The sequence below is a fragment of the Delphinapterus leucas genome, chromosome X (assembly GCF_059928025.1).
Source record: "Delphinapterus leucas isolate spDelLeu-1000000601 "Yukka" chromosome X, BTC_Dleu_Yukka2, whole genome shotgun sequence".
NCBI lineage: Eukaryota > Metazoa > Chordata > Mammalia > Artiodactyla > Monodontidae > Delphinapterus > Delphinapterus leucas.
The window spans coordinates 66811772-66837393 of NC_143150.1; the positions used below are offsets into that span (position 1 = coordinate 66811772).

Here is a 25622-nt window from a genome sequence, read left to right on the forward strand (position 1 = left end):
CTTCACAAGGTCTTTCACAGAGCAAAACTTTTTAATTTTGGTGAAATCTAGTTTGTCAGTTTTTGTTTTAGTCATGCTTTTGTTGTCAAGTCTAAGAATTGTTCCCTAAGCCCTAGGTCCTGAAGATTTTCTCCTATGTTATTTTCTAAAAGGTTTATGGCTTTACCTTTTATATTTAAGTATAAGGTGCATTTTAAATTAATTTTTGTATAAGATGTGAGATTTCGGTTGAGTTCACTTTTCTTTATCTTTCTTTTTTTTTCCTGTGGATGTCCAATTGCTCCAGCACCATTTATTGAAAAAGCCATCCTTTCTCTACCAAATTGCTTTTGCATTTTTGTGAAAAATCATTTGGCTATACTTCTGTGGGACTATTTTTTGGTTCTAGTCCATTGGTCCATATATCTGTCCTTCTGCCATTACCACATAGTCTTGATTATTGTAGCTATGTAATAGGCCTTAGTATCAAGTCAATATCTCCCACTTTATTCTACTTTTTCCAAGTTGTTTTAGCTAGTCTAATATCTTTGCCTTTATATATAAACTTTAGAATCCTCTTGTCTAATCTATAAAAATCTTGCAAGAATTATTAGAAATTACATTACACCTGTCATCAGTTTGGGGAGAATTGATATCTTTACTATATTGAGTCTCCCATGAACATAGTATCTCTGCTTATGTAGATCTTTGATGTTTTTAATCACTGTTTTGTAATTTTCAGCATGTAAGTCCTGTATATGTTTTGTTAGATTTACACTTAAATATTTCATTTTTTGGGAATTGTAAGTGATATTGTATTTTTAATTTTACTTTTCACATGTTCGTTGGTAGTATGTAGAAATGCAGTTGATTTTTGTGTTGATGTTTTACCTGTGATCTTGCTGAACTCATTTATTTGTTCTAGGAGTTTGTTTTATAGATTCCTTGAGATTTTCTCCTAGACCATTATGTCATCTGCAAGTAAGGATAGTTTTATTTCTTCCTTTCCGATCTGAATGTAGTTTGTTTTCTTTTCTTGCCTTGTTGCACTGGCTAGAACTTCAGTAACATGTTGAATAGCAGTGATGAGAGTGGACATCCTTGCCTTCTTGATCTTAAGAGAAGAGCATTCAGTGTTGATAACTGTGATATAGCTGTAGGTTTTTTGTAGATACTCTTTATTAAGTTGAAGTTCCCTGCTATTCATCTCTATTCCTAGTTTGCTAAGAGTGTTTACTATGAATGGATGTATAATTTTGTCACATGCTTTTTCTTTCTCATTTAATTTGATAAATATATTTTTTTCCTTTAGCCTGTTAACATGGTATATTACATAGCTTGATTTTCAAGCTGAACAGCCTTGCATCCCTGGAATAAAACCCATTTGGTCATGATGTATAATTCTTTTTACATAGTGCTGGCTTCTATCTGCTGATATTTTGTTGGGGAATATTTGTGAGATATTGGTCTGTATCCAGTTGTTTTTATACTGTCTTTGTCTAATTTTGGTATCAGGATGGTATTGGCCTCATAAAATGTGTTGAGAAGTGTTCCCCCTTCTGTTTTCTGAAAGAGATGTGTAGAATTTGTGTTAATTAATCTTAAATTTTTGGTAGAATTTGCCAGTGAAACTTTCAGGCCTTGGAAATTTCTTTTTTTGTGAGTTTTTAAATCATTAATTCAATTTCCTTAATTGTTATAGGACTATTCAAATAATCTATTTCATATTGAATGAGTTGTGATAGTTTGTGCTTTTTGAGGAATTGGTTCATTTCAAATTTATGTATAGAACTGCTCATAGCATTCCCTTATTATCCTTTTGATGGCTTTAGGATCTATAGTGATAGCTTCTGTTTCATTCATGGTATTGGTAATTGTGTATTCTCTTTGTCAGTCTTGCTAGAGGTTTGTCAATTTTATTGATCTTTTCAAAGAACCAGCTTTTTATTTAATTGATTTTCTCTATTTTTTCTTTCTGTTTTCAGTTTCATCTTGTTTTGACTTAGTTTGCTCGTTTTCTACTTCCTTGAGGTGGAACCTCAAATTACTCATTTAAGACTTTTCTTCTTTTCTAATATAAGCATTTAGTGCTGTAAATTTCCCTTTCAGCACTGCTTTAGCTGGCATACAAATTTTGATGTGTTTTATTTTCATTTCCATTCAGTTCAGTGTATTTTTTCTTTTGAGACTTCTATTTTGAGTCATAGCTAGAAGTATACTGTTTAATTTCCAAGCATTTGGAGATTTCTGTTATTTTTCTGTTACTGATTTCTAGTTTGATTCAGTTCTGTTCAGAGAATATACTCTATGATTTCAGTTTTTAACTTTGTTATTTTTTGTTTAATGGATCAAGATATAGAACATCTTGGTATATCATACATTGGCCCTTGAAAACAATGTATTTTTTGCAGTTGTTGACCAGAGTTTCCTATAAATGTTGATCAGATCCTGTTATTTAATGGGGTTGTTGTATTCTTCTTTATGTCCAGTTGGTTATTGATTTTTGAGAGAGGAGGTTTGAAACCTCCAACTATAATTGTGGATTTGTCTGTTTCTCAAGGTTTTTACTTCTCATATTTTCAGCTCTGTTGTTTACTGTATACACATTTATGTCCCTCACTATTACTTATAATTTTCTTTGATCTGAAACATACTTTATTTCATGCTAATATATCCAGTCCTTTATTTTGATTGATGTTTACTTGTTATATCTTTTTTCATCCTTTTACTTTCAACCTACCTATTTTGTTATATTTGAAGTGAGTTTCTTGTAGACAGCGTATGGTTGCGTTATTTTTTTTTTTTTACCCATTCTGTTAATTTCTTTCTTTTAAATGGTGCATATAGACCATTTACAATTTTTTTTACTCAGGTATAATTGGCATATAACATTATATTAGTTTCAGGTGTACAACCATGTACATTTAATACAGAGCCTGAGGCTGCCATTTTAGTTTTTGTTCAGTTCTATTTCATTCTGTTTTCTTTTGCTTCTGATTTCTTTTCCTACCCTTCCTGTGGGTTACTTTTACAATTTCTGGAATTCCATTTTGATTCCTCTATAATGTTTTTTAGTGTATCTTTGTATAACTTTTATAGTGGTTGTTCTAAGTATTATACGTACATAACTGATCATAGTCTACTGGTGTCATCATTTTACCATTTTGATTGAAGTGTAGAAACCTTTGCTCCTTTTTTTCCCTTTATAATTATCTTAAATGTTTTCATTACATAAATAGATTAGGAACCATAATGATTTTTTCTTCAACCATCAAATATAATTTAGAAAACTTAAGAGAAGGAAAATCTATTTTATTCACTCATAATTTTTGTTCTTTTCATTTTTGTTTCCTCCTTCCTAATGTTTCATATTTCTTTTATAATTTCCTTTTTAAAAAAAAAAAGAGAACTTCCTTTAGCCATTCTTTTAGGGCAGATCTACTGGCAACAAATTTTCTGATTACCCTCATTTGACAATTTGTTAATTTTCCCATCATTTTTGAAGAATATCTTAACTGGGTATAGAATTCTGAGTTGGCAGTTCTCTTCTTTTAGCACTTGAAAAATGTGCCACTTCTTCCTAGCCTCCATGATTTCTTAAAACTGGCTATTTTTACAAGTTTGGCTTTTTTAGATTCTACATGTAAGTGATACCATAAAATCCTTGTCTTTGTCTCACTTATCTCACTTAGCATAATGTACTCATGGTTTATCTGTTGTCACATATGGCAAGATATCCTTCTTGGCTGAATAATATTCCATTGTATATATATCCCACATCTTTTTCATTCATTCATCCACTGATGGGCACTTAGGTTGTTTTGGTATCTTGGCTGTTGTGAATAATGCTGCAGTAAACACGACTGTGCAGATATTTCTTTGACATCCTGTATTAATTTCTTTTGCATATATACCCAGAAGTGGAATTGCTGGATAATGTGGTAGTTCTATTTTTAATTTTTTGAGGAACCTCCATGTTGTTTTCCATAGTGGCTGAACCAATTAGTGATACAGAGAATATTTTATTATAATCATCAAACTTGCTAAGAGGCTAGAACTTAATTATTCCAACCACTAAAAAGAAATAATTATGTAACCTCGGAATCTAGTTGTCACTACAATGGCAATCATATTACAATATATAAATGTATGAAATTAACATGTTGTATACCTTAATTTTATACAAAGTTATTATGTCAGATATATTTTAATTTTTAAAAAACCTGCTGTTTTTCAAATTGGCTTTTTCTCCTGTCATTAAGGTCTTGTTTCTCTCTCGCTTCTTTCAAGAGTTTTTCTTTATCTTAGATTTTAGAAGTTTGACTGTGGTGTGTCCTGGCATGGATTCCTTTGGTTTTATGTTGTGTTTCATTCAGCTTCTTAAATTTCTACGTTTGTGTTTCTTGCTAAATTTTGGTAATTTTCAGCTGTTATTTCTTTGAATACCTTTATAGCCTGTTCTTTTTTTCTCTTCTCCTTTTAGGACTCTGATGACAAGACTGTTAGATCTTTATTATAGTCCTATAGGTCCCAGAGTCTCTGTTATTTCTTTCTTTTCTTTTTTTTTGATTTTCGTTATTCAGATTGGGTCATTTCTGTTCTTCTGTTTTCAAAGTTCATTGAATCTTCTCTACATTCTACTGTTGAGCCTATCTATTGAGTTTTTTGTTACTGTACTTTCCAGTTCTAAAATTTCCATTTTGTTCTTCTGTATGGGTTGTGTTATAACTCCTGATTCTCCAATAGACCTCCTTTGATACCAACCCAGTAGTGGGGGAGAGGGTTTTTCTTATAACCACTGGGTGGGGGTGGATATCCTGGATCCCTGTGTGGTCTTATCTGACACTGCTGGGCTGGTGGGAGGACTTGGTTAACTCAGACTTATCTGACAGCACTGTCTGGCAGTATGCCTTGTTACAACTACATGAGGGTAGAAGTTTGGGCTTCCCACTCAGCCTTTAGTGACAGGGGTGGAGGTACACTGCATTTTTTCTGTACCATTTGACTGGAGTCAAACGGTTGTTGTTTTAAAGCTCTCTGTCTTACTAGTCTGCCTTTCATTTGGTCCTTTTGCTAGAGAGAGAAGACTTTTCTTGGAGATTTATTTTGACAGCACCCACTGATATTTCCAGATTGCTGGGCTCTTCAACACTCAGTCTGGAATATATGAGGCAAAAAGAAAGCCTGTGGAACTCACTGCCATGTTCTGTCTTAGGTCCCAAGCCAGTATGCTTCCTTCTCCTCACTTTTCAGAAAAATCTTATGTTCACTTTATATATAATATCCAGGCATTTTAGCTGTACTTATGGCGAGGAATAGGGAACAGCATGTCTGTTCCATCTTTCCAGAATTGGAAGTCCCAACATTACACCTTTAAAGAATTATATCTGTCTTAGAGTAAACATATGCATGTGCTTGTGTTGTGTATGTATGTCTAGAAGTGGGATTGCTACGTAATAGGTATGTGCATATTCAGCTTTAGCTTATACTGCCAAAACATTTTTCCAAAATGGTAGTACCAATTTACACTCCAGCTAGTAGAGTACCTGTTTCATTTGTTATCTGTCCTCACTATCAATTGATGATGTCTGTTTTTCTTTTTTTTTTGCGGTACGTGGGCCTCTCACTGTTGTGGCCTCTCCCATTGCGGAGCACAGGCTCTGGACGCGCAGGCTCAGTGGCCATGGCTCACGGGCCCAGCCGCTCCGCGGCATGTGGGATCCTCCCTGACCGGGGAACGAACCTGTGTCTCCCGCATCGGCAGGTGGACTCCCAACCACTGCGCCACCAGGGAAACCCCTGATGTCTGTTTCTTTAAGCCATTGTCATAGATATGTAGCAATAAGGCTTCATAGTCTTAATCTGTATTTTCCTGATAACTAATTCACAGTAGTTCATAGATGTCAGTGTTGAAGCTAAAACATAAAGGTTTTAGAAGGCAAACAGCATGGAGTATTCTCCTGATTTGTAGTGGGAAATTTTTCATAAACAGGGCACACAAACTACTAACAATAAAAGGAAAGATTGATAAGGTGAGCTTCATTAAAATTAAGAACTTCTGTTCAGATTTTCGCACTAGGAACTCTGGTCTGCAGCACCCAGGGCAAGGCTTCTGCACGCCACAGTCTACGAGCAAGTGAAACTAGACGAAGCACAAAGGAAAAGAGAAAAAAGCTGTGTGGCTGACAGGGTCTTCGTGCCCCAGCTGGGTGTCAGGCCTGTGCCTCTGAGGTGGGAGAGCCAAGTTCAGGACATTGGACCACAAGAGACCTCCCAGCCCCACATAATATGAATTGGTGAGAGCTCTCCCAGAGATCTCCATCTCAACGCTAAGACCCAGCTCCACTCAGCAACTAGCAAGCTCCAGTGCTGGACACCGCATTCCAAATAACTAGAAAGACAGGAACACAGCCCCACCCATTAGCAGAGAGGCTGCCTAAAATCATAATAAGGTCACAGACACCCCAAAACACACCACCAGACACAGTCCTGCCCACCAGAAAGACAAAATCCAGCCTCATCCACCGGAACACAGGCACCAGTCCCCTCCACTAAGCAGCCTACACAAGCCACTGAACCAACCATAGCCACTGGGGGCAGACACCAAAAACAACAGGAACTATGCACCAGCAGCCTTCAAAAAGGAGACCCCAAACACAGTTAGTTAGAGATGACAGAGAGATATGCAGCAGGTGAAGGAGCAAGGTAAAAACCCACCAGACCAAACAAATGAAGAGGAAATAGGCAGTCTACCTGAAAAAGAATTCAGAGTAATGATAGGAAGGATGATCCAAAATCTGGGAAACAGAATGGAGAAAATACAAGAAACGTTTAACAAGGACGTAGAAGAACTAAAGAGCAAACAAACAATGATGAACAACACAATAAATGAAATTAAAAATTCTCTAGAAGGAATCAATAGCAGAATAACTGAGGCAGAAGAGCAGATAAGTGACCTGGAAGATAAAATAGTGGTAATAACTACTGCAGATCAGAATAAAGAAAAAAAGAATGGGGCTTTGCTTTTGGCGCAGCGGTTAAGAATCCACCTGCCAATGCAGGGGACATGGGTTGAGCCCTGGTCTGGGACGATCCCACAGGCCACGGAGCAACTAAGCCCGTGTGCCACAACTACTGAGCCTGCGCTCTAGAGCCCGCAAGGCACAACTACTGAAGCCTGTGTGCCTAGAGCCTGTGTTCCACAACAAGAGAAGCCACCTCAATGAGAAGCCCACACACTGCAATGAAGACCCGATGCAGCCAAAAATAAATAAATTGAAAAAGAAAAAAGGAATGGAAAGAATTGAGAACAGTCTCAGAGACCTCTGGGACAACATTAAATATACCAACATTCAAATTATAGGGGTCCCAGAAGAAGAAGAGAAAAAGAAAGGGACTGAGAAAATATTTGGCGAGATTATAGTTGAAAACTTCCCTAATATGGGAAAGGAAATTGTCAATCGAGTTGAGGAAGTGCAGGGAGTCCAATACAGGATAAATCCAAGGAGAAATGCGCCAAGACACATATTAATCAAACTATCAAAAATTAAATACAAAGAAAAAATCTTAAAAGCAGCAAGGGAAAAGCAACAAATAACATAAATGGGAATGCCTGTAAGGTTAACACCTGATCTTTCAGCAGAAACTCTGCAAGCCAGAAGGGACTGGCAGGACATATTTAAAGTGATGAGAGGGAAAAACCTACAACCAGGATTACTCTACCCAGCAAGGATCTCATTCAGATTTGACAGAGAAATTAAAACCGTTACAGACAAGCAGAAGCTGAGAGAGTTCAGCACCACCAAACCAGCTTTACAACAAATGCTAAAGGAACTTCCCTAGGCAGGAAACATAAGAGAAGGAAAAGACCTACAATAACAAACTGAAAACAATTAAGAAAATGGTAATAGGAACGTACATATTGATAATTATCTTAAATGTAAATGGATTAAATGCTCCCACCAAAGGACATAGACTGGCTGAATGGATTAAAAAACAAGACCCATATATATGCTATCTACAAGAGACCCACTTCAGACCTAGGGACACATACAGACTGAAAATGAGGGTATGGAAAAAGATATTCCATGCAAATGGAAATCACAAGAAAGCTGGAGTAGCAATTCTCATATGAGACAAAATAGACTTTAAAATAAAGACTACTACAAGAGACAAAGAAGGACACTACATAATGATCAAGGGATCAATCCAAGAAGAAGATATAACGATTGTAAATATTTATGCACCCAGCATAGGAGCATCTCAATACATAAGGCAAATGCTAACGGACATAAAAGGGGAAATCGACAGTAACACAATCATAGTAGGGGACTTTAACACCCCACTTTCACCAATGGATAGGTCATCCAAAAATGAAAATCAATAACAAAACACAAGCTTTAAATGATACATTAAACAAGATGGACTTAATTGATATTTATAGGACATTCCACCCCAAAAGAACAGAATACATTTTCTTCTCAAGTGCGCATGGACCATTCTCCAGTATAGATCATATCTTGGGGCACAAATCTAGCCTTGGTAAATTTAAGAAAATTGAAATCATATAAAGTATCTTTTCCAACCATCACGCTATGAGACTAGGTATCAATTATAGGGAAAAAACTGGAAAAAATACAAACGCCTGGAGGCTAAACAGTACACTACTAAATAACCAAGAGATCACTGAAGAAATCAAAGAGGAAATCAGAAAGTACCTAGAAACAAATGGCAATGAAAACACGTTGACCCAACACCTATGGGATGCAGCAAAAGCAGTTCTAAGAGTGAAGTTTATAGCAATACAATCCTACCTCAAGAAACAAGAAACATCTCAAATAAATAACCTAACCGTACACCTAAAGCAATTAGAGAAAGAAGAACAAGAAAAACCCAAAGTTATTAGAAGGAAAGAAATCATAAAAATCAAATCAGAAATAAATGAAAAAGAAATGAAGGAAACAGCAGCAAAGATAAATAAAACTAAAAGGTAGTTGTTTGAGAAGGTAAACAAATTGACAAACCATTAGCCAGACTCATCAAGAAAAAAAGGGAGAAGACTCAAATCAACAGGATTAGAAGTGAAAAGGAGAAGTCACAATGACACTGCAGAAATACGAAGGATCATGAGAGATTACTGCAAGCAACTATACGCCAATAAAATGGACAACCTGGAAGAAACAGACAAATTCTAAGGAAAGCACAACCTTCCAAGACTGACCCAGGAAGAAATAGGAAGTATAAACAGACCAATCACAAGCAGTGAAATTGAGACTGCGATTAAAAATCTTGCAACAAACAAAAGCCCAGGACCAGATGGCTTCACAGGCGAATTCTCTCAAACATTTAGAGAAGAGATAACACCTATCCTTTTCAAACTCTTCCAAAATATAGCAGAGAGAGGAACAGTCCCAAATGCATTTGAGGAGGCCACCATCACCCTGATACCAATACCAGACAAAGATGTCACAAAAAAAGAAAACTACAGGCCAGTATCACTAATGAACATAGATGCAAAAATTCTCAACAAAATACTAGCAAACAGATTCCAGCAGCACATTAAAAGGATCATACACCATGATCAAGTGGGGTTTATCCCAGGAATGCAAAAATTCTTCAATATATGCAACTCAATCATTGTGATACACCATATTAACAAATTGAAGGATAAAAACCATATGATCATCTCAATAGATGCAGAAAAAGCTTTCTGCAAAATTCAACACCTATTTATCATAAAAACTCTCCAGAAAGTAGGCATAGAGGGATCCTACCTCAACATAGTAAAGGCCATGTATGACAGACCCAGGGCCAACATCGTTCTCAATGGTGAAAAACTGAAACCATTTCCACTAAGATCAGGAACAAGACAAGGTTGCCCATTCTCACCACTTTTATTTAACGTAGTTTTGGAAGCTTTAGGCACAGCGTTCAGAGAAGAATAAAAATAAAAGGAATCCAAATCGGAAAAGAAGAAGTAAAACTGTTCAGTGTTTGCGGATGACATGATACTATACATAGAGAATCCGAAATGTGCTACCAGAAATCTACTGGAGCTAATCAATGAATTTGGTAAAGTAGCAGGTACAAAATTAATGCACAGAAATCTCTGGCATTCCTATACATTAATGATGAGATATCTGAAAGCGAAATTAAGGAAACATTCCCATTTACCATTGCAACCAAAAGAGTAAAACACCTAGGAATAAACCTACCTAAGGAGAAAAAAGACCTGTAGCAGAAAACTGTAAGACAGAAAACTATAAGACACTGATGAAAGAAATTAAAGATGATACAAACAGATGGAGAGATATACCACGTTCTTGGATTGGAAGAATCAACATTGTGAAAATGACTATATAATCCAAAGCAATCTACAGATTTGTGCAATCCCTTTCAGACTACCAATGGCATTTTTCACAGAACTAGAACAAAAAATTTCACAATTTTTATGGAAACACAGAAGACACCGAATAGCCAAAACAATCTTGAGAAAGAAAAATGAAGCTGGAGGAATCAGGCTCTCTGACTTCAGACTGTACTACAAAGCTACAGTAATCAAGACAGTATGGTACTGACACAAAAACAGACATATGGATCAATGGAACAGGATAGAAAGCCCAGGGGTAAACCCACGCACATATGGTCACCTTATCTTTGATAAAGGAGGCCAGAATATACAATGGAGAAAAGACAGCCTCTTCAATAAGTGGTTTGGGGAAAACTGGACAGCTACATGTAAAAGAATGAAATTAGAACACTTCCTATCACCATACACAAAAATTAAACTCACCATGGATTAAAGAGCTAAATGTAAGGCCAGACACTATAAAACTCTTAGGGGAAAACATAGGCAGAACACTGTATGACATAAATCACAGCAAGATCCTTTTTGACCCACCTCCTAGAGACATGGAAATAAACAAATGGGACCTAATGAAATTTAAAATCTTTGCACATCAAAGGAAACCATAAACAAGTGAAAAAGCCAACCCTCAGAATGGGAGAAAATATTTGCAAATGAAGCAACTGACAAAGGACTAATCTCCAAAATTTATAAGCAGCTTATGCAGCTCAATATCAAAAAAACAGCCCAATCCAAAAATGGGCAGGAGACCTAAATAACCATTTCTCCAAAGAAGATATACAGATTGCCAACAAACACATGAAAGGATGCTCAACATCACTAATCATTAGAGAAATGCAAGTCAAAACTACAATGAGGTATCACCTCACACCAGTCAGAATGGCCATCATCAAAAAATTTACAAACAGTAAATGCTGGAGAGGGTGTGGAGAAAAGGGAACCCTCTTGCACTGTTGGTGTGAATATAAATTGATACAGCCACTATGGAGAACAGTATGGAGGTTCCTTAAGAAACTAAACGTAGAACTACTGTATGACCCAACAATCCCATTACTAGGCATATACCCTGAGAAAACCATAATTCAAAAAGAGTCATGTACCACAATGTTCATTGCAGCGCTGTTTACTGTAGCCAGGACATGGAAGCAATCTAAATGCTCATCGACAGACGAATGGATAGAGAAGATGTGGCGCATATACACAATGGAATGTTAGCAGCCATCAAAAGAAATGAAATTGAGTTATTTATAATGAGGTGGATTGATCTAGAGTCTGTCATACAGAGTGAAGTAAGTCAGAAAGAGAAAAACAAATACTGCATGCTAAGATATATTTATGGAATGTAGAAAACAGTACTGATGAACTTAGTGACATGGCAGGAATAAAGATGCAGATGTAGAGAATGGACTTGAGGACCCGGGGAGGGGGAAGGGTAAGCTGAGACGAAGTGAGCGAGTGGCATTGACATATATACACTACCAAATGTAAAATAGATAGCTAGTGGGAAGCAGCCGTATAGCACCAGGAGATCACCTTGGTGCTTTGTGACCACCTAGAGGAGTGGGATAGGGAGGGTGGGAGGGAGACGCAAGAGGGAGGGGATATGGAGATATATGTGTACATTTAGCTGATTCACTTTGTTACACAGCACCAACTAACACAACTTTGTAAAGCTATTATATTCCAATAAAGATGTTAGAAAAACGAGAAATATAAATTCTTGTGTTCCAACGTAGCAGGTTATCTATCAGTTTTTTTTTTCCTTGAATACATTCTTCCTGGTGCCCTCTGTCTACTTGATCATATTTTTCTTACCTCAGTACCTAGCATCTATCTAACTTCTCTTCTTACATTTGTTACATTATATTGTAATTGCATATCAGTCTCCGCTACTACACTCAGCTCCTTGGGCAGTGCCCTTCATTTTGATGCAGTTAGTGCTCATAACAGTAGTGAACTGAATATATTTTTTTGAGTTGTACGTAAATTTTCTACATTTACTGAGAAATCTATAAATATGTTGAATACATTTTAAACATGTGGTTTCCATATTTATCTTTATTCCTAAATAGACTGTTTCGTTTTACTGCAGTAAGATTCTTCTTGTGCATGTAAATCATCAACCCGACTCCTTAGACATGTCTTTTTTTCAGTGAGTGAGTAATGAATTCTCTGAACTCTTGATTGTTCATAAAACTGCCTTAGAATAAAGAAGTCATATCATAAATAAGATATATGTGTAGCACTCATTACTAAACATTTATTTTGTATTTTCATTTTCAGAGGGCGCTTGTTTATCATTTCAACCAAAGCAGGATCTCTTGGAATTAATCTGGTAGCTGCTAATCGAGTGATTATATTTGATGCTTCTTGGAATCCGTCTTATGACATCCAGAGTATATTCAGAGTTTATCGCTTTGGACAAACTAAACCTGTGTATGTATATAGGTTCTTAGCTCAGGTAGGTTTATCATTTACATTCTCTCTCTTTTTTTTTTTTTTGCGGTACACGGGCCTCTCACTGTTGTGGCCTCTCCCGTTGTGGAGCACAGGCTCCGGACGCGGAGGCTCAGTGGCCATGGCTCACAGGCCCAGCCGCTTCACGGCATGTGGGATCCTTCCGGACCGGGGCACGAACCCTTGTCCCCTCTATCGGCAGGTGGACTCTCAACCACTGTGCCACCAGGGAAGCCCTACATTCTCTTTTTAATATTGAAAGATTGGGTGGAACTGATCATATTTCATATTTCTATATGAATGCCATATAGAATATATAATATATTGGCATTTTAGTTATTAATTTTTTGTCCTGAAGTTATGGAAAGTAAGACTTAAATTACATAAAGACAGTTTATAGTGATTGTTGAGAGCTTATTGTATTCCATTGGAAAGGAATTAAACTGTTCTCTTGCATTCTTACATCAGTAACCTCCTAAAATCTTATTTCATGTACTCTTTTATTCTGTTTACCTTGGTATCTGACTGCTCTCCTGCTTCCACCAAGTACAGAATTATTTAAAGCAACAAATGAATGCATATTGGTGAAAAATTTAGAATTTTTCTTTTTTGCCAATGTAAACTACTTTGAACATAAAAATCTCTCATGAATTAAACAGCATTGTACATAAAATTTACTTCATGGCAGTATATCACTATGAAGTTCTGCTGTTTTGTAGTAACCAATAACCTATATTTCTTCGTGATTAAGTTTCATGTTTACAAAATTTATTTATTTGCATATTGTTCATTCTTTTTTGCAAAGGGAACCATGGAAGATAAGATTTATGATCGGCAAGTAACTAAGCAGTCACTGTCTTTTCGAGTTGTTGATCAACAGCAAGTTGAACGTCATTTTACCATGAATGAGCTTACTGAACTTTATACCTTTGAGCCAGACTTGTTAGATGACCCTAATTCAGAAAAGAAGAAGAAAAGGGATACTCCCATGCTGCCAAAGGTAAACATCTTTAAATTGTTAGCTTAAAAAAAGAAACTAACGTGGACCAAGGAAATTTTATTCCTACTATGAAAGTTATTCATCTAAGGCTATATTTCAGAATTTTTCACAGAGAATAAAACTGTATTTAAATGAGAGGTCAATTCTCCACATAACACCACAAAAGATAGTGTAATCTGAAACACATATTTTATGCCAAATAAAAAATTCAGCCCTGCAGAAAAGGGTTTCTGGGTAGAAACCTTAAAGGAAATAGTATGGTTCTCTTTTAATAATCTCCAGTAGAGGGCATACATAATTTTAATAATTATATATGAGATTTAATTGTCTCTTCCTTAACATTTTTTGTTATCATATAGCAATTAAGAATCAGCAAATAAAAGTGTCTCCTACTTGATATTTTTCACTGTCATAAAGTAAGTAGGACTTTCACATTTCCAAGTGTGAAAGTCCTCTCATTTTATAGATGGGGAAACTTAGGGTCAGAGGCATTCGATGACTTGCCCAGTTTTTACCTAATAAGTGGCAGAGACAGGAATAGTATCGACATCTGTCTTCTGGTCCATTGTTCTTGGATAAGAAAACAGTATTTAATATTAATAAAGAAATTTAATATGGTAGATACCATTTTGACCCTACTGAACATGCGAGAAAACTGTATGTTCTCTGATCTAAATAAAGAGTTTATATATTTAAACCTATTCTGATTATCTAAAATGTAATTTTGGGGGGAGATTATTGGGGGAGGTGCTGTTCCTGTTGTCTTGGTTTCAAATTTAAGCACTTAATGTTCCATGTAGCTGTTAAGAGAATTGGGAAAGCAACTACTGGGTTACAGTGTCACTTTACCAAACTTCAGTCATTTGTAAAGAAAATTCAACAGTATCTTAGTTCTTCATATGGTTGGAACATTTAATTAAAACAAAAGGTAATATAAATAAATATATTTCTAACATTAATATAAATCAGTGATTTCTCTAATTATTTTTCAATGTATATAAGTCAATTAAAGTAACATGAATATTTAGCATTTGGGAAAATTTTTTAAACATCCTTTGTCTATATAAGCAAATATTTTGTTTTTGTAATCAATGAACTTTTCTTCCATTTAAAGTTTACTGATAGAGCATTTAGGAAAGAGGTTTTGTGACAGTCTCTATCAAATCTCTTTGATAATGGCTTAGGGCCACATGAAGGTTAAAATCTATCGTTTTTATAATACTTTTTAAAGAAGAGTCATTTCACTTTCCATGTTACGAAATACTAAATTGATAGTGATTTGGCTTCCTTTCTTAATTATATTATTATAGAATGTGAGTAGGGGTCTTGAATAGTCTTCAGAAAATTTTCTGTGCACAAACAGATTTGTTTGTGTATCTTTAAAAGCAGACAAACACAAATGGGCTCATACCATACATACTCTTTTACAACTTGCTCTTTTCACCTAGATGTTTCTTGAACATCTTTCCATATTGGTACATATATCTCTACTTTAAAAAAAAAACTTCGTAGTGTATACTTGCCTTGTTTTATTTAACTCTTATATCCCTAACACCTTTCCTATCAGGTACTTAATTTTGTATGGCAAAGAGTATTCTTTAAAGACTTGCACACATTTATGTTTATAATTTTAAAGATAGTGAAGTTTCCTTTTTCAAATTGAGACTGATTTTATATTTAATTAGCCTCTTTCCTAAAATTAAACTTAACTTTAAACTTCAATTTTCATGAGAAATAGCCCATGATTAGTAATATTTCTCATAGGAAGCTACCATTCCAAGTTGAATAGAGATAATTGCTGGGCTTCCCTGGTGGCGCAGTGGTTGAGAGTCCACCTGCCAATGCAGGGGACACGGGTTCATGCCCCGGTCCGGGAAGATCCCACATGCTGCGGAGTGGCTGGGCCCGTGAGCCATAGCCGCTGAGCCTGTGCGTCCAGAGCCTGTGCTCCACAATGGGAGAAGCCACAATAGTGAGAGGCCCGCGTACTGCAAAAAAAAAAAAAAAAAAAAGATAGTTGCTTTGAAGTTATTTGTTATATGGTAAATGTCTGATTGTAGGAAATCTGTTTAATTTAATAAACATTTACTGATTGTTTGCTGACTTTGAGGTGTATTGTGAAGGTGTATTAAGAAGAACAAGACATTGCCTAAGCTTTAAAGAAGATTTAAAAAATCCAGCAGTAAAGAAATGCTATTTAATTGTTACAGGGTATCTGGAAAGAAACCATCTGTTTTATAACTTGGCACTCTGAGTTGTCAAAGGTGTCATGTTTTTTCATTTATAGACTTTACTTACTGTATTTTGTTTTTGGTGCTATGACCCTTTGCCCATGAAAAAAAAGAAAAGGAATATTGAATGCTACTTTAATGCAAAGTGCTTCAACTCTCCCACGCCTCTTCCCAAGAGGAAAATAATAGTTAACTTACTGATTTCTTACTGGGTTTCATACTCTGTGCTAAATAATTAGTTCAGGTTATTTTCCTTAATCTAGCAGCAACTGAAAAGCTGTTAGTGCTATTCTCATTTTTGAGATGAGGAAATTAAGGCTTGGGGAGGTTTATGTAACTTATCCAAGTTTACACACCTAATTAGTGGTAAAGCTGGCTTTCAAACCAAGTCTGCCCAACTCAAAAGCATGTCCTCTTAATCATTATACGTTATTGCCCCCAAATGGAGATTAGAAAGTTAATTCTAAGTACAAGAAACAAGGCAGAGGACTTGGGATTCCCAGAATTTGATGATATTTAGAATGCTTTATTTTATTTTAAATAAAGGTGGATTTTAAAATATAGAATGCTTTCACAGTCGGTACCATTGGGTGATGTAACTATTGTTAAGATTGTATAATATAACCAGTTTAGCTCACGGCTTGTGAAGTTGTAAATTCCTCAAATTTATAGAAAGCTTTAAAGTTTACAAAGGCCTTTCTCACGTATACTCATTATCTCAGGAAATTGAAACTTAGAGAGTTTGTGATTACCCAAGGGTACATGGCCAATAAGTGTTAGAGCTAGAACTTGAACACAGTAGTTTTCAAATTGTATTCCAAAGATCCTCAGGAGATTTTCAGAGGTGCTCCAGGGCTACCATGTGGCTAAGCAAGTTGGGGAAGGCCAGATGGGCAGCACTCCAAGCTCTGCATCCCATTTCGATCAGAGTCCCTCTCCTTTTATCAATTTTATGTATTGGGCTGCAACATAATATTTTATTTAAAAAGAGGACTTTTTTAGTTTTAAAAAAGCTTTTAAAAAGTTTTAAAACACTGTACACCATATAATGATGGCTTACTATCATAGTAACTAAGAATTGTTAGGGATCTAAAAGGAAATACAATAGGATGTATATGAGATTTACCTGAAGGAGTAAATTTTTCTCTCCACTTGGAGAGAAAAAAGTAACATTCTTAAAAACAAAAGAATGAAGTGCTGATGTGACTGGTACTGAATGTATTCGCTATAGCATATGGTTAAAAAATGGAGGGGGTGCATTCAGGTACAGTTTTAATGGAAAAAAATCAGACTGGCCCATAAGTGATGGTTAGTATTTGATTGGATTAGGTAAGAATAAGGTGTGAATATAGAATGAAACAGTTTGGGTGAAAGGAAAGGGTAAGAATTTATGTACCAGACTCAAGGTATGATGAAGAAATTGGCCAGATGACGAGTTGAAATTGGATAGGTAAAGGTAGGACCAGCTTTTGGAGAGACATTAAAGGTAAATGGAGACATTTGGATGTAAAATAGTATTCACTGTAAGTTCATGAATGGGGCTCTTTTATGATGAATGTGGGCTTTTGGAAAATTAGTGTGGCATTAAAATGCAGGATGAGGACATATAATAAGGTGATGATTGTGGAGTGAAACAGACATTTCAAGGAAATAAATGATGGAACTCAATCACTGATGATAGACTATACCTTTTGGTAGGCAGTGAAAAACCTTTAACCTAAGTAATGAAGCTTAGTTATTTATTAATTGGTTAAAAACTTTGTAGGTACCTGTGATGTGCCAATTATTGTGCTGGTTAGTAAGGATACTTTGGTAAATAAGACTAGGTTCCTGCTCACAAGGAGCCTACAGTCTAAATAAACATACCGTAACAATAAAAATTATGGGTCCTGTAATAGAAATCTGTATAGGCACCCTGTACAGGAAGGAATATTCAGTTCTTTCTTGGAAAAGTTGGGGATGGGGAGCTGACGTTAGGGGACTTGAACTAATGTTGAAAATAGACATGGTAGCTCTATGCATCGCTATGAGGGCAAAAGATGAAGGCCCTTCAAGGGGAGGAGCAGAAAAAAAGAAACATGTGCATAAAACAGCATTGCAAGTTTTAGGAACCTCAGGTAGTTAAAAATAAATAATGGCGTGTAAGGAGATAGGGGTGTAGAGTATAAGGGTGGGCATGGGAAGAGGCGAGAGAAAGACTAGAAAGGTTGATGGGAATCAGATCGTAGAAGTTAGAGAGCTTGGACATTGTGTTACAGGCTGTGGGATCTATTTAATGATTTTAAACAAAAGACCAACATCAAATTTTCATTTTAGAAAAATCACTTTGGATGTCAGTGTGCAGGATGGATTGGAGAAAAGAAAATGGATAAGATACTTGTTAGTATGCTATTAAAATGATCCGCATGAGAGAGGTAATGCAGGCCTGGAGTAAGGTGGTAGCAATGGGGATAGAGAAGTACCAGGCATGATGTAGGTACTCAATAAATGTTAATTTTGTTCCCTGGGCTTGTATTTAGAATTTCATTTAACTTTGCCCAATACTATTTGATTTTCATTTCCTTTAATGGGATTTTGAAAATTAGTTCTCTCTGAAATGGGTACAAGTAGATGTTTTTTATATTTGCAGTGAAGGATTTCTTGGTGTTTGAACCTGCTCTTATTTAAAGACATTTCAAAGTTGGTTCCTACTATGTTATAGTACAATTGCAAACACCTGCCCTTTTATACATATTTTTTAAGATGAAAGACTGCTAAAAATGGTACATTTTCACTTCCCCCTTAACTTGCTATTATCTAAATAATGATTAAGTTGCATGCCTTTTTGAGTTAACTTTTCTTTGTCCTTTGAAAAAGTATTCATTTTCAACTTACTTGATATGTGATTATTATCTCTTTCTGCCTCATCACTTCCTCTTAAAGTCATTATTATATAACTCCTCTTCTGTATTTCTGTTCTTGTTTACTTTCTTTTACTTCTTCACTTTCTAATTAGATTTACTATCTCAGTTTATTAACCACTTGACTTTTTATCTCTGAAGTTCTTTAAAGGCAAGAACTGTATTTGCTCCTTTTCTTTCATCTATAGTGAATAAAGCAGTATTAACACTTTTATATGGCCTTTTTAGTCACCTTTATAGTGATATTTAACTGTATTTTTTATTGTTCCATATTGATCCATATATCATTGAAAATCGGTGTTAGAATTTGACTTACTTTTGCAAGCAGTAAAATTGAAATGAATCAGGTATGTAAAAGGAAGAGAATTGGAGCTTTAATTCATGTCTTCAGTTCTATATTCAATCAGCTATCTTAGCTCTATTCATCACTACACCCCATGAATTATATTGTTATATCCCCTCATTGGTTTCTTGCTGTTGTTGGTGTTGTTGCTTTTTCCTTTTTGAAATATAATGGTCTTGTAGTTCTGTGGAACCGTATTTTAAAATATATTGATTTTAGGGTCTCCTGTATCATGGCTACCAAATGTCTATGCATTTCTTCAGTTGTTCAGGGTAATAATGTTCCTCAGACATTTTGAAACTTCAACATGACCTAAACTGATAAATACTTTAACACAAGTTTCTAGTGATAAAGATTTGGTGACTGATTCTTAACTGTTTGTTTTTTTAATATTAAAGTAATATCTGACCTCTGTTAACGTTTATGTAAATTATGTTAGGGGAAAGTACCTCTTCTGGTAATAAACTTATGAATTATATAGATATCAGAGATAAAAATCTTGGTCAAGGTCATGTTTCATAATATGCTTCAGTGGGTATACAGCCTAAGTTCTGTACCCTTTAGTAAGAAAACAAAAGTCAGTAAAATTGGCATAGAAATTTTTTTTGCACTTCCCTTTTCCAGCATTTACTACCTATGTCTTTTTAAATATGGACTGCATGTTGATAATTATAGGGAAAACAAAAATGGGGATTTAAAGTACCTAAAGTGAGGCTTTACTTCCTCTACCCTGATGTTGTGTACAATTTTGTCCCTTTGTCTTTAATCCTTCATTCAAGTTTTAATACCTCATAGCATAGTTTACTGAACAGAGGTGTTATTGTGCAGTTTTATTAGCCAGCAGATGGTAGTATAAGGTTTTACCTTTGTCATTCTTAACATTAGAGAGAAATATACTCCATTAAAATAATTTGATGTGAAGTATAAAATAGCTAATCAACCTATTTCAGGAAGTTGCATGCATTTACCTTTAAGAATAAAGGTTCGAAAGGACCCATTTAATTGTAGGGTGAGTATTAATAACCTATAGCATATTAACCACATGGTGGCACATGAACCCAATTTTTGCTGACATGTACCTCTAAGGAGCTATGCTCATAATTGAAGCATATATGAGGTTTGATGTCATTATCTCCTACTTCTCTGCCTCTTTTATCACAAGTTTAGTACGTTTATTATTTACTACAAGTTTTAGTATTGTTTCTATATTTGTATTCACTGGCATAAAAATGATTATTATTCACCTGAATAAGAACAGACCACCAGAAATCATGCTAAACTCTAGAAAAATTGTTTTAATTCTACCATTTCTTTGTAGGTTGTAAAAGTCTCCTATTCAGTATTTGCTGGGATGGTTGATGCCCAGTAAAATGAGCAAATGGTTTAAGCCCTGTCCCTTTTGCAAGTAACCTGCCAATCACCCTTTTTTGGGTGTAATTTTAGACAAGCCACATAAGCTTTCCAAGCCCCACTTCCCTTAAGAAGATAAGAAAACAGTAGTACCTACCTCACAGAAGAGATAATCCATGTAGAGCACACTGCCTAGCACATAGTAAGTACTCAAATGTTAGCTGCTATTTTTGTTTCCATAATCGTCATTAATATTGCCATTATACTTGGTTCATTTCTCTGAAACCAGTATAGACTTAAATTTGTGGAATTTCAGAGGAGTCATATGAGGTCCTGATCCTTAGAAGGTTTAGCTTGACATATGACAGATCAGTAGAAGACTAAAATCATTTAGAGGCCAGAGGCAATAATCCCAGCTAGGCTGCAGAAGAGATAGGTATTTGAGGCTTTAACTCCCTTAGAGATCAATTATAATCAAGAAGAGGGAATATGATAATATTTAATTACTAGACATTGATAATCACTTCCAGTGATATTAGCATGCATTTGACTACAAACTGTTACTTTTTCTAACATTCAAGGATTTTCCCCCTTAAATAATACATAAAACTTTAAAGGAATTGTCTGCCTCACAGCCAGCTGTGATACCAGTGTAGTAATTTTTAAAACTGAAGGGTTGCTTCTAGTATGCTTTCTCAAACTACAAAATAAATACATGTTAATAGACTGACATGATTTTTAACAGTGCTGTTTTGTGTCTTAACTTTGATTGTATCACCTTATAACACAGGAAAAACTAAGGAGCCAAAGTCAACAAGTATTTTAGGGAGAACATTTGGGTTAAAGAGGTCTTGGTACCAATGATGGCCCTAAATGGCAACCTCCCTAACTCAGGCAAGCTGTTTTACAAATCACTGCTAATGGAAACATCAACACAAATGAATTGTCTTGCTGGCAGAGTTGGGGGTGGAATGTGAGATTCCATTGCAGGGGTGGAGAGGGGTTGGGGGAGTGGAGGCAATTGGGGATAGACTTAAGGAAATGTGTCTCCTTTTGAAGCACTAGAAATAGCTACTACTATGGATCATGGAAATTCTGAAATTGAAAATACCAGGTTTATATTTAGTAAATGCTCATTGAATAAATGAATTAAGTAGTAGAAACTTTTTGGTTTTATATACATATCCAAAGATGTATCTGTTCTCTCTAGGTTATATGCTTCTTACTAGCCTATGCGGGCAGGGATTGTATTAGTATATCTTCATCACTGTATCCCCAGCTCCTGGTATAATACCTAGCACATAGCAAATAGTCAATAAAAGTGACAATGAACAAATAAATTTTTGTCCTAAAATTGCAAACTAAGACAATGGTTGACATGCCTTGGACTAACCTGCATTAATATTTGCCTGACAGCTTGATAAAAAATGCAGATTCCTGGCTTCATCCAAGACCTACTGAATCAATTTCTTGATGTGGGACCTAGGAATCTGTATTTTTAACAAGCTCTACCACTGCTGTGAGTACAAGGTATATAGGAGTATGATTCGTCTTTCTAATTATTATCAGCTAAATCTTTGAATTAAGAAGAATAATGAACAGTAGCTAATGTTTGAGTGCTTTTTATGCTAGGTACTGTATTTTTTTGATAAAAATTTGACTTTTATTATTGCTTCCAAAGTCAATTAAACATGGAAATTTTGGACATAGATTGAACACAATTTTTACCTAACTCACCAAAGACAAAGGTATTTTTATCTGACTGCTGGCATTTTTAAAAGGCATTCCTTCCCCTCCTACCCACTAAGGAAAAAGTTCTCATGCTACCAAATCAGAGGCAGTGTTTCTGAACCTGTGACTTCTGCCCTTAATTTAGTTGAAAGTGAGAACAAATTAATTTGTTTCCTTAATTCCAAACAAGGATGTGAAGCAAGCTGGTAACTATTTTATGCCTGGACCTGGGTTGGAGTTTTAAGGAATTAGGCAGAAGGTGAGTGTGTGTGACATTTAATCTGTCTTAAAGATCCAGAAAGTTATTCCTAGCTCTTGGAAATTATGAAAAAAGAAGGGAGTGAAAACAGAGTTCAAACCCTCTATTCATAGGATAAGAGGAAGAGGAGGGAGGGAGGGAGGAAACCAACTTTCATTCACTTCACAAAAATGTATTCTGTACCTGCTGTGTGCCAGTCACTGTTCAAGATCCTGGGGCTATAGCAATGTATAAAGCAGACAAAAATCCCTGCTCTTGTGAAGCTTCCATTGCAGTGGGGGTGGGGAGAGACAGACGATAAACAAGGTAAATACATAAAATATAGAGTGTGACAGTTAAACCAATGCTATGAGAAGAAAAACAGGCATGTGGTTCTGAAATGTGTGTATTGAGTGCATTTCGGAGATTTTATTTACTTTTATTGAAGTATAGTTGATTTACAATATTGTGTTAGTTTCAGGTGTACAGAACAGTGATTCAGATATATGTAAATATTTGGGTTGGCAAAAATGTTCCTTCGAGTTTTTCCATAAGTCTTATATATTCCTTTTCAGATTCTTTTCCCTTATAGGTTATTATAAAATATTGAGTATAGTTCCCTGTGATATACAGTAGGTCCTTGTTGGTTATCTATTTTATATATAGTTGTGTGTATATGTTAATCCCAACGTCATAAATTATCCCTCCCCCGCCATTTCCCCTTTGGTAACCATAAGTTTGTTTTCTAAGTCCATGAGTTTCTTTCTGTTTTGTAAATAAGTTCATTTGTATCATTTTTTTATTTTTTTTAGATTCCACATATAAGTGATATCATATGGTATTTGTCCTTCTCTGCCTGGCTTAGTTAACTTAGTATGATAATCTCTAGGTCCATCCATGTTGCTGCAAATGGCATTATTTCATTCCTTTTTGTGACTGAGTAATAATTCCAGTGTGTGTGTGTGTGTGTGTGTGTGTGTGTGTGTGTGTGTGTCGCGTCTTCTTTATCCATTCATCTGTCGATGGATATTTAGGTTGCTTCCGTGTCTTGGCTATTGTAAATAGTGCTGCAGTGAACATTGGGGTGCATGTATCTTTTTGAATTATAGTTTTCTCTGGATATATGCCCATGGTTTTCTCTGAATATATGCCTAGGAGTGAGACTGCAGGATCATGTGGTAGCTCTATTTTTAGTTTTTTAAGGAACCTCCATCTTGTTCTTCATAGTGGTTATACCAATTTACATTCCCATCAACAATGTAGGAGGCTTCCTTTTTCTCCACCACCCTCTCCAGCATTTATTATTTGTAGACATTTCGATGATGGCCATTCTGACCAGTGTGAGGTGATACCTCATTGTAGTTTTGATTTCCATTTCTCTGATAATTAGCAGTGTTGAGCATCTTTTCATGTGCTTTTTGGCCACTTGTATCTCTTCTTTGGAGAAGTTTCTATTTAGGTCTTCTGCCCAGGTTTTGATTGGATTGTTTGGTTTTTTGATATTGAGCTGTATGAGCTGTTTGTATATTTTGGAGATTAATCCCTTGTCAGTCACTTCATTTGCAAATATTTTCTCCCATTCCGTACGTTGTCCTTTTGTTTTATTTATGGTTTCCTTTGCTATGCAAAAGTTTTTAAGTTTAATTAGGTCCCATTTGTTTATTTTTGTTCTTATTTTCATTGCTCTAGGAGACGGATCCAAAAAGATATTGCTGTGATGTATGTCAAAGAGTATCCTGCCTATGTTTTCCTCGAAGAGTTTTATAGTATGCAGTCTTACATTTAGGCCTTTAATCCATTTTGAGTTTATTTCTGTGCATGGTGTTAGAGAATGTTCTAATTTCATTCTTTTACATGTAGCTGTCCAGTTTTCCCAGCAGCCAGGTACTGTATTAAGGGCTTTATTAGCACTGAATCATGTAATCCTTATAGCCACCTTACAAAGCCAGTAGAGTTTATTTCTATTTTATAGGTGATAAAATTATGACAGAGAGAAGTGGTGTCACCTGCATTGGATCTTAGTGCAATGATTCCAGACCCCATGCTCTTTAACTACTACGCTCTACTATGCTGCCATTAATATGTTATGTGAATAAACTTGGGAAAATAGTAAAATGAGGCAGTCTCCTTTGCTAGGACTTGACACTTTCTTCTTTTTATATCCAACTTTTTTCCATTCAGATATAATTGATATATAACATTATGTTAGTTTCAGATGTACAACATAATGATTTGATATATGTGTATGTTGCAAAATGATCACCACAATGTCGAGTTAACATCCATCACCATACATAGTTACAATTTTTTTTTATGAGAACTTTTAAGATCTGTTCTCTAGCAACTTTCAAATATACAATACAGTATTAACTATAGCCAACACCCTGTACATTATATCACCAGAACTTACTCATCTTATAATTGGAAATTTGTACCCTTTGACAAATATCTCTCCATCTCTCACACACACACCAGCTCCTGTAAACCATCACTCTACTCTGTTTCTATAATTTCAGCTTTTTTATATTCCACATATAAGTGAGATCATATGATATTTGTCTTTCTCAGTATGACTTACTTCACTTAGCATAAGCCCTCACCATCCATCCATGTTACAAATGGCAGGATTTCCTTTTTTATGGCTCAGTAATATTCCATTGTATGTACCACATTTTCTTTATCCATTCATCCATGGATGACATGTAGGTTGTTTCCATGTCTTGGCTATTGTAAGCAATGCTGCGTTGAACATAGTGGTGCAGATATCTTTTTCTTTTTGGATATTTGAATTTTGTTTATTTTTTTATACAGCAGGTTCTTATTAGTCATCCATTTTATACACATCAGTGTATACATGTCAATCCCAATCTCACAGATATCTTTTTGAGTCAGTGTTTTAGTTTCCTTTGGATAAATACCCAAGAGTGGAATTGCTGGATCATACGGTAGTTCTATTTTTATTTTTTTCAGGAAGCTCCATACTGTTCTCCATAGTGGCTGCACCAATTTACATTTTCACCAACAGTG

At 35.5% G+C, this 25622-nt stretch overlaps 1 protein-coding gene across 19 annotated transcripts in view; it reads left to right on the top strand.

Annotated features, from left to right (window-relative positions):
* ATRX (ATRX chromatin remodeler) overlaps positions 1-25622 on the top strand; it is a 242183-nt gene that overhangs the window by 191544 nt on the left and 25017 nt on the right. For all 19 annotated transcript variants that reach the window (XM_022580857.2, XM_022580851.2, XM_022580859.2 and 16 more), the window contains 2 exons: positions 12629-12806; positions 13608-13802. In XM_022580857.2, coding sequence (XP_022436565.1) covers positions 12629-12806; positions 13608-13802 — 373 coding nt within the window. The remainder of the gene's footprint in view (positions 1-12628; positions 12807-13607; positions 13803-25622) is intronic.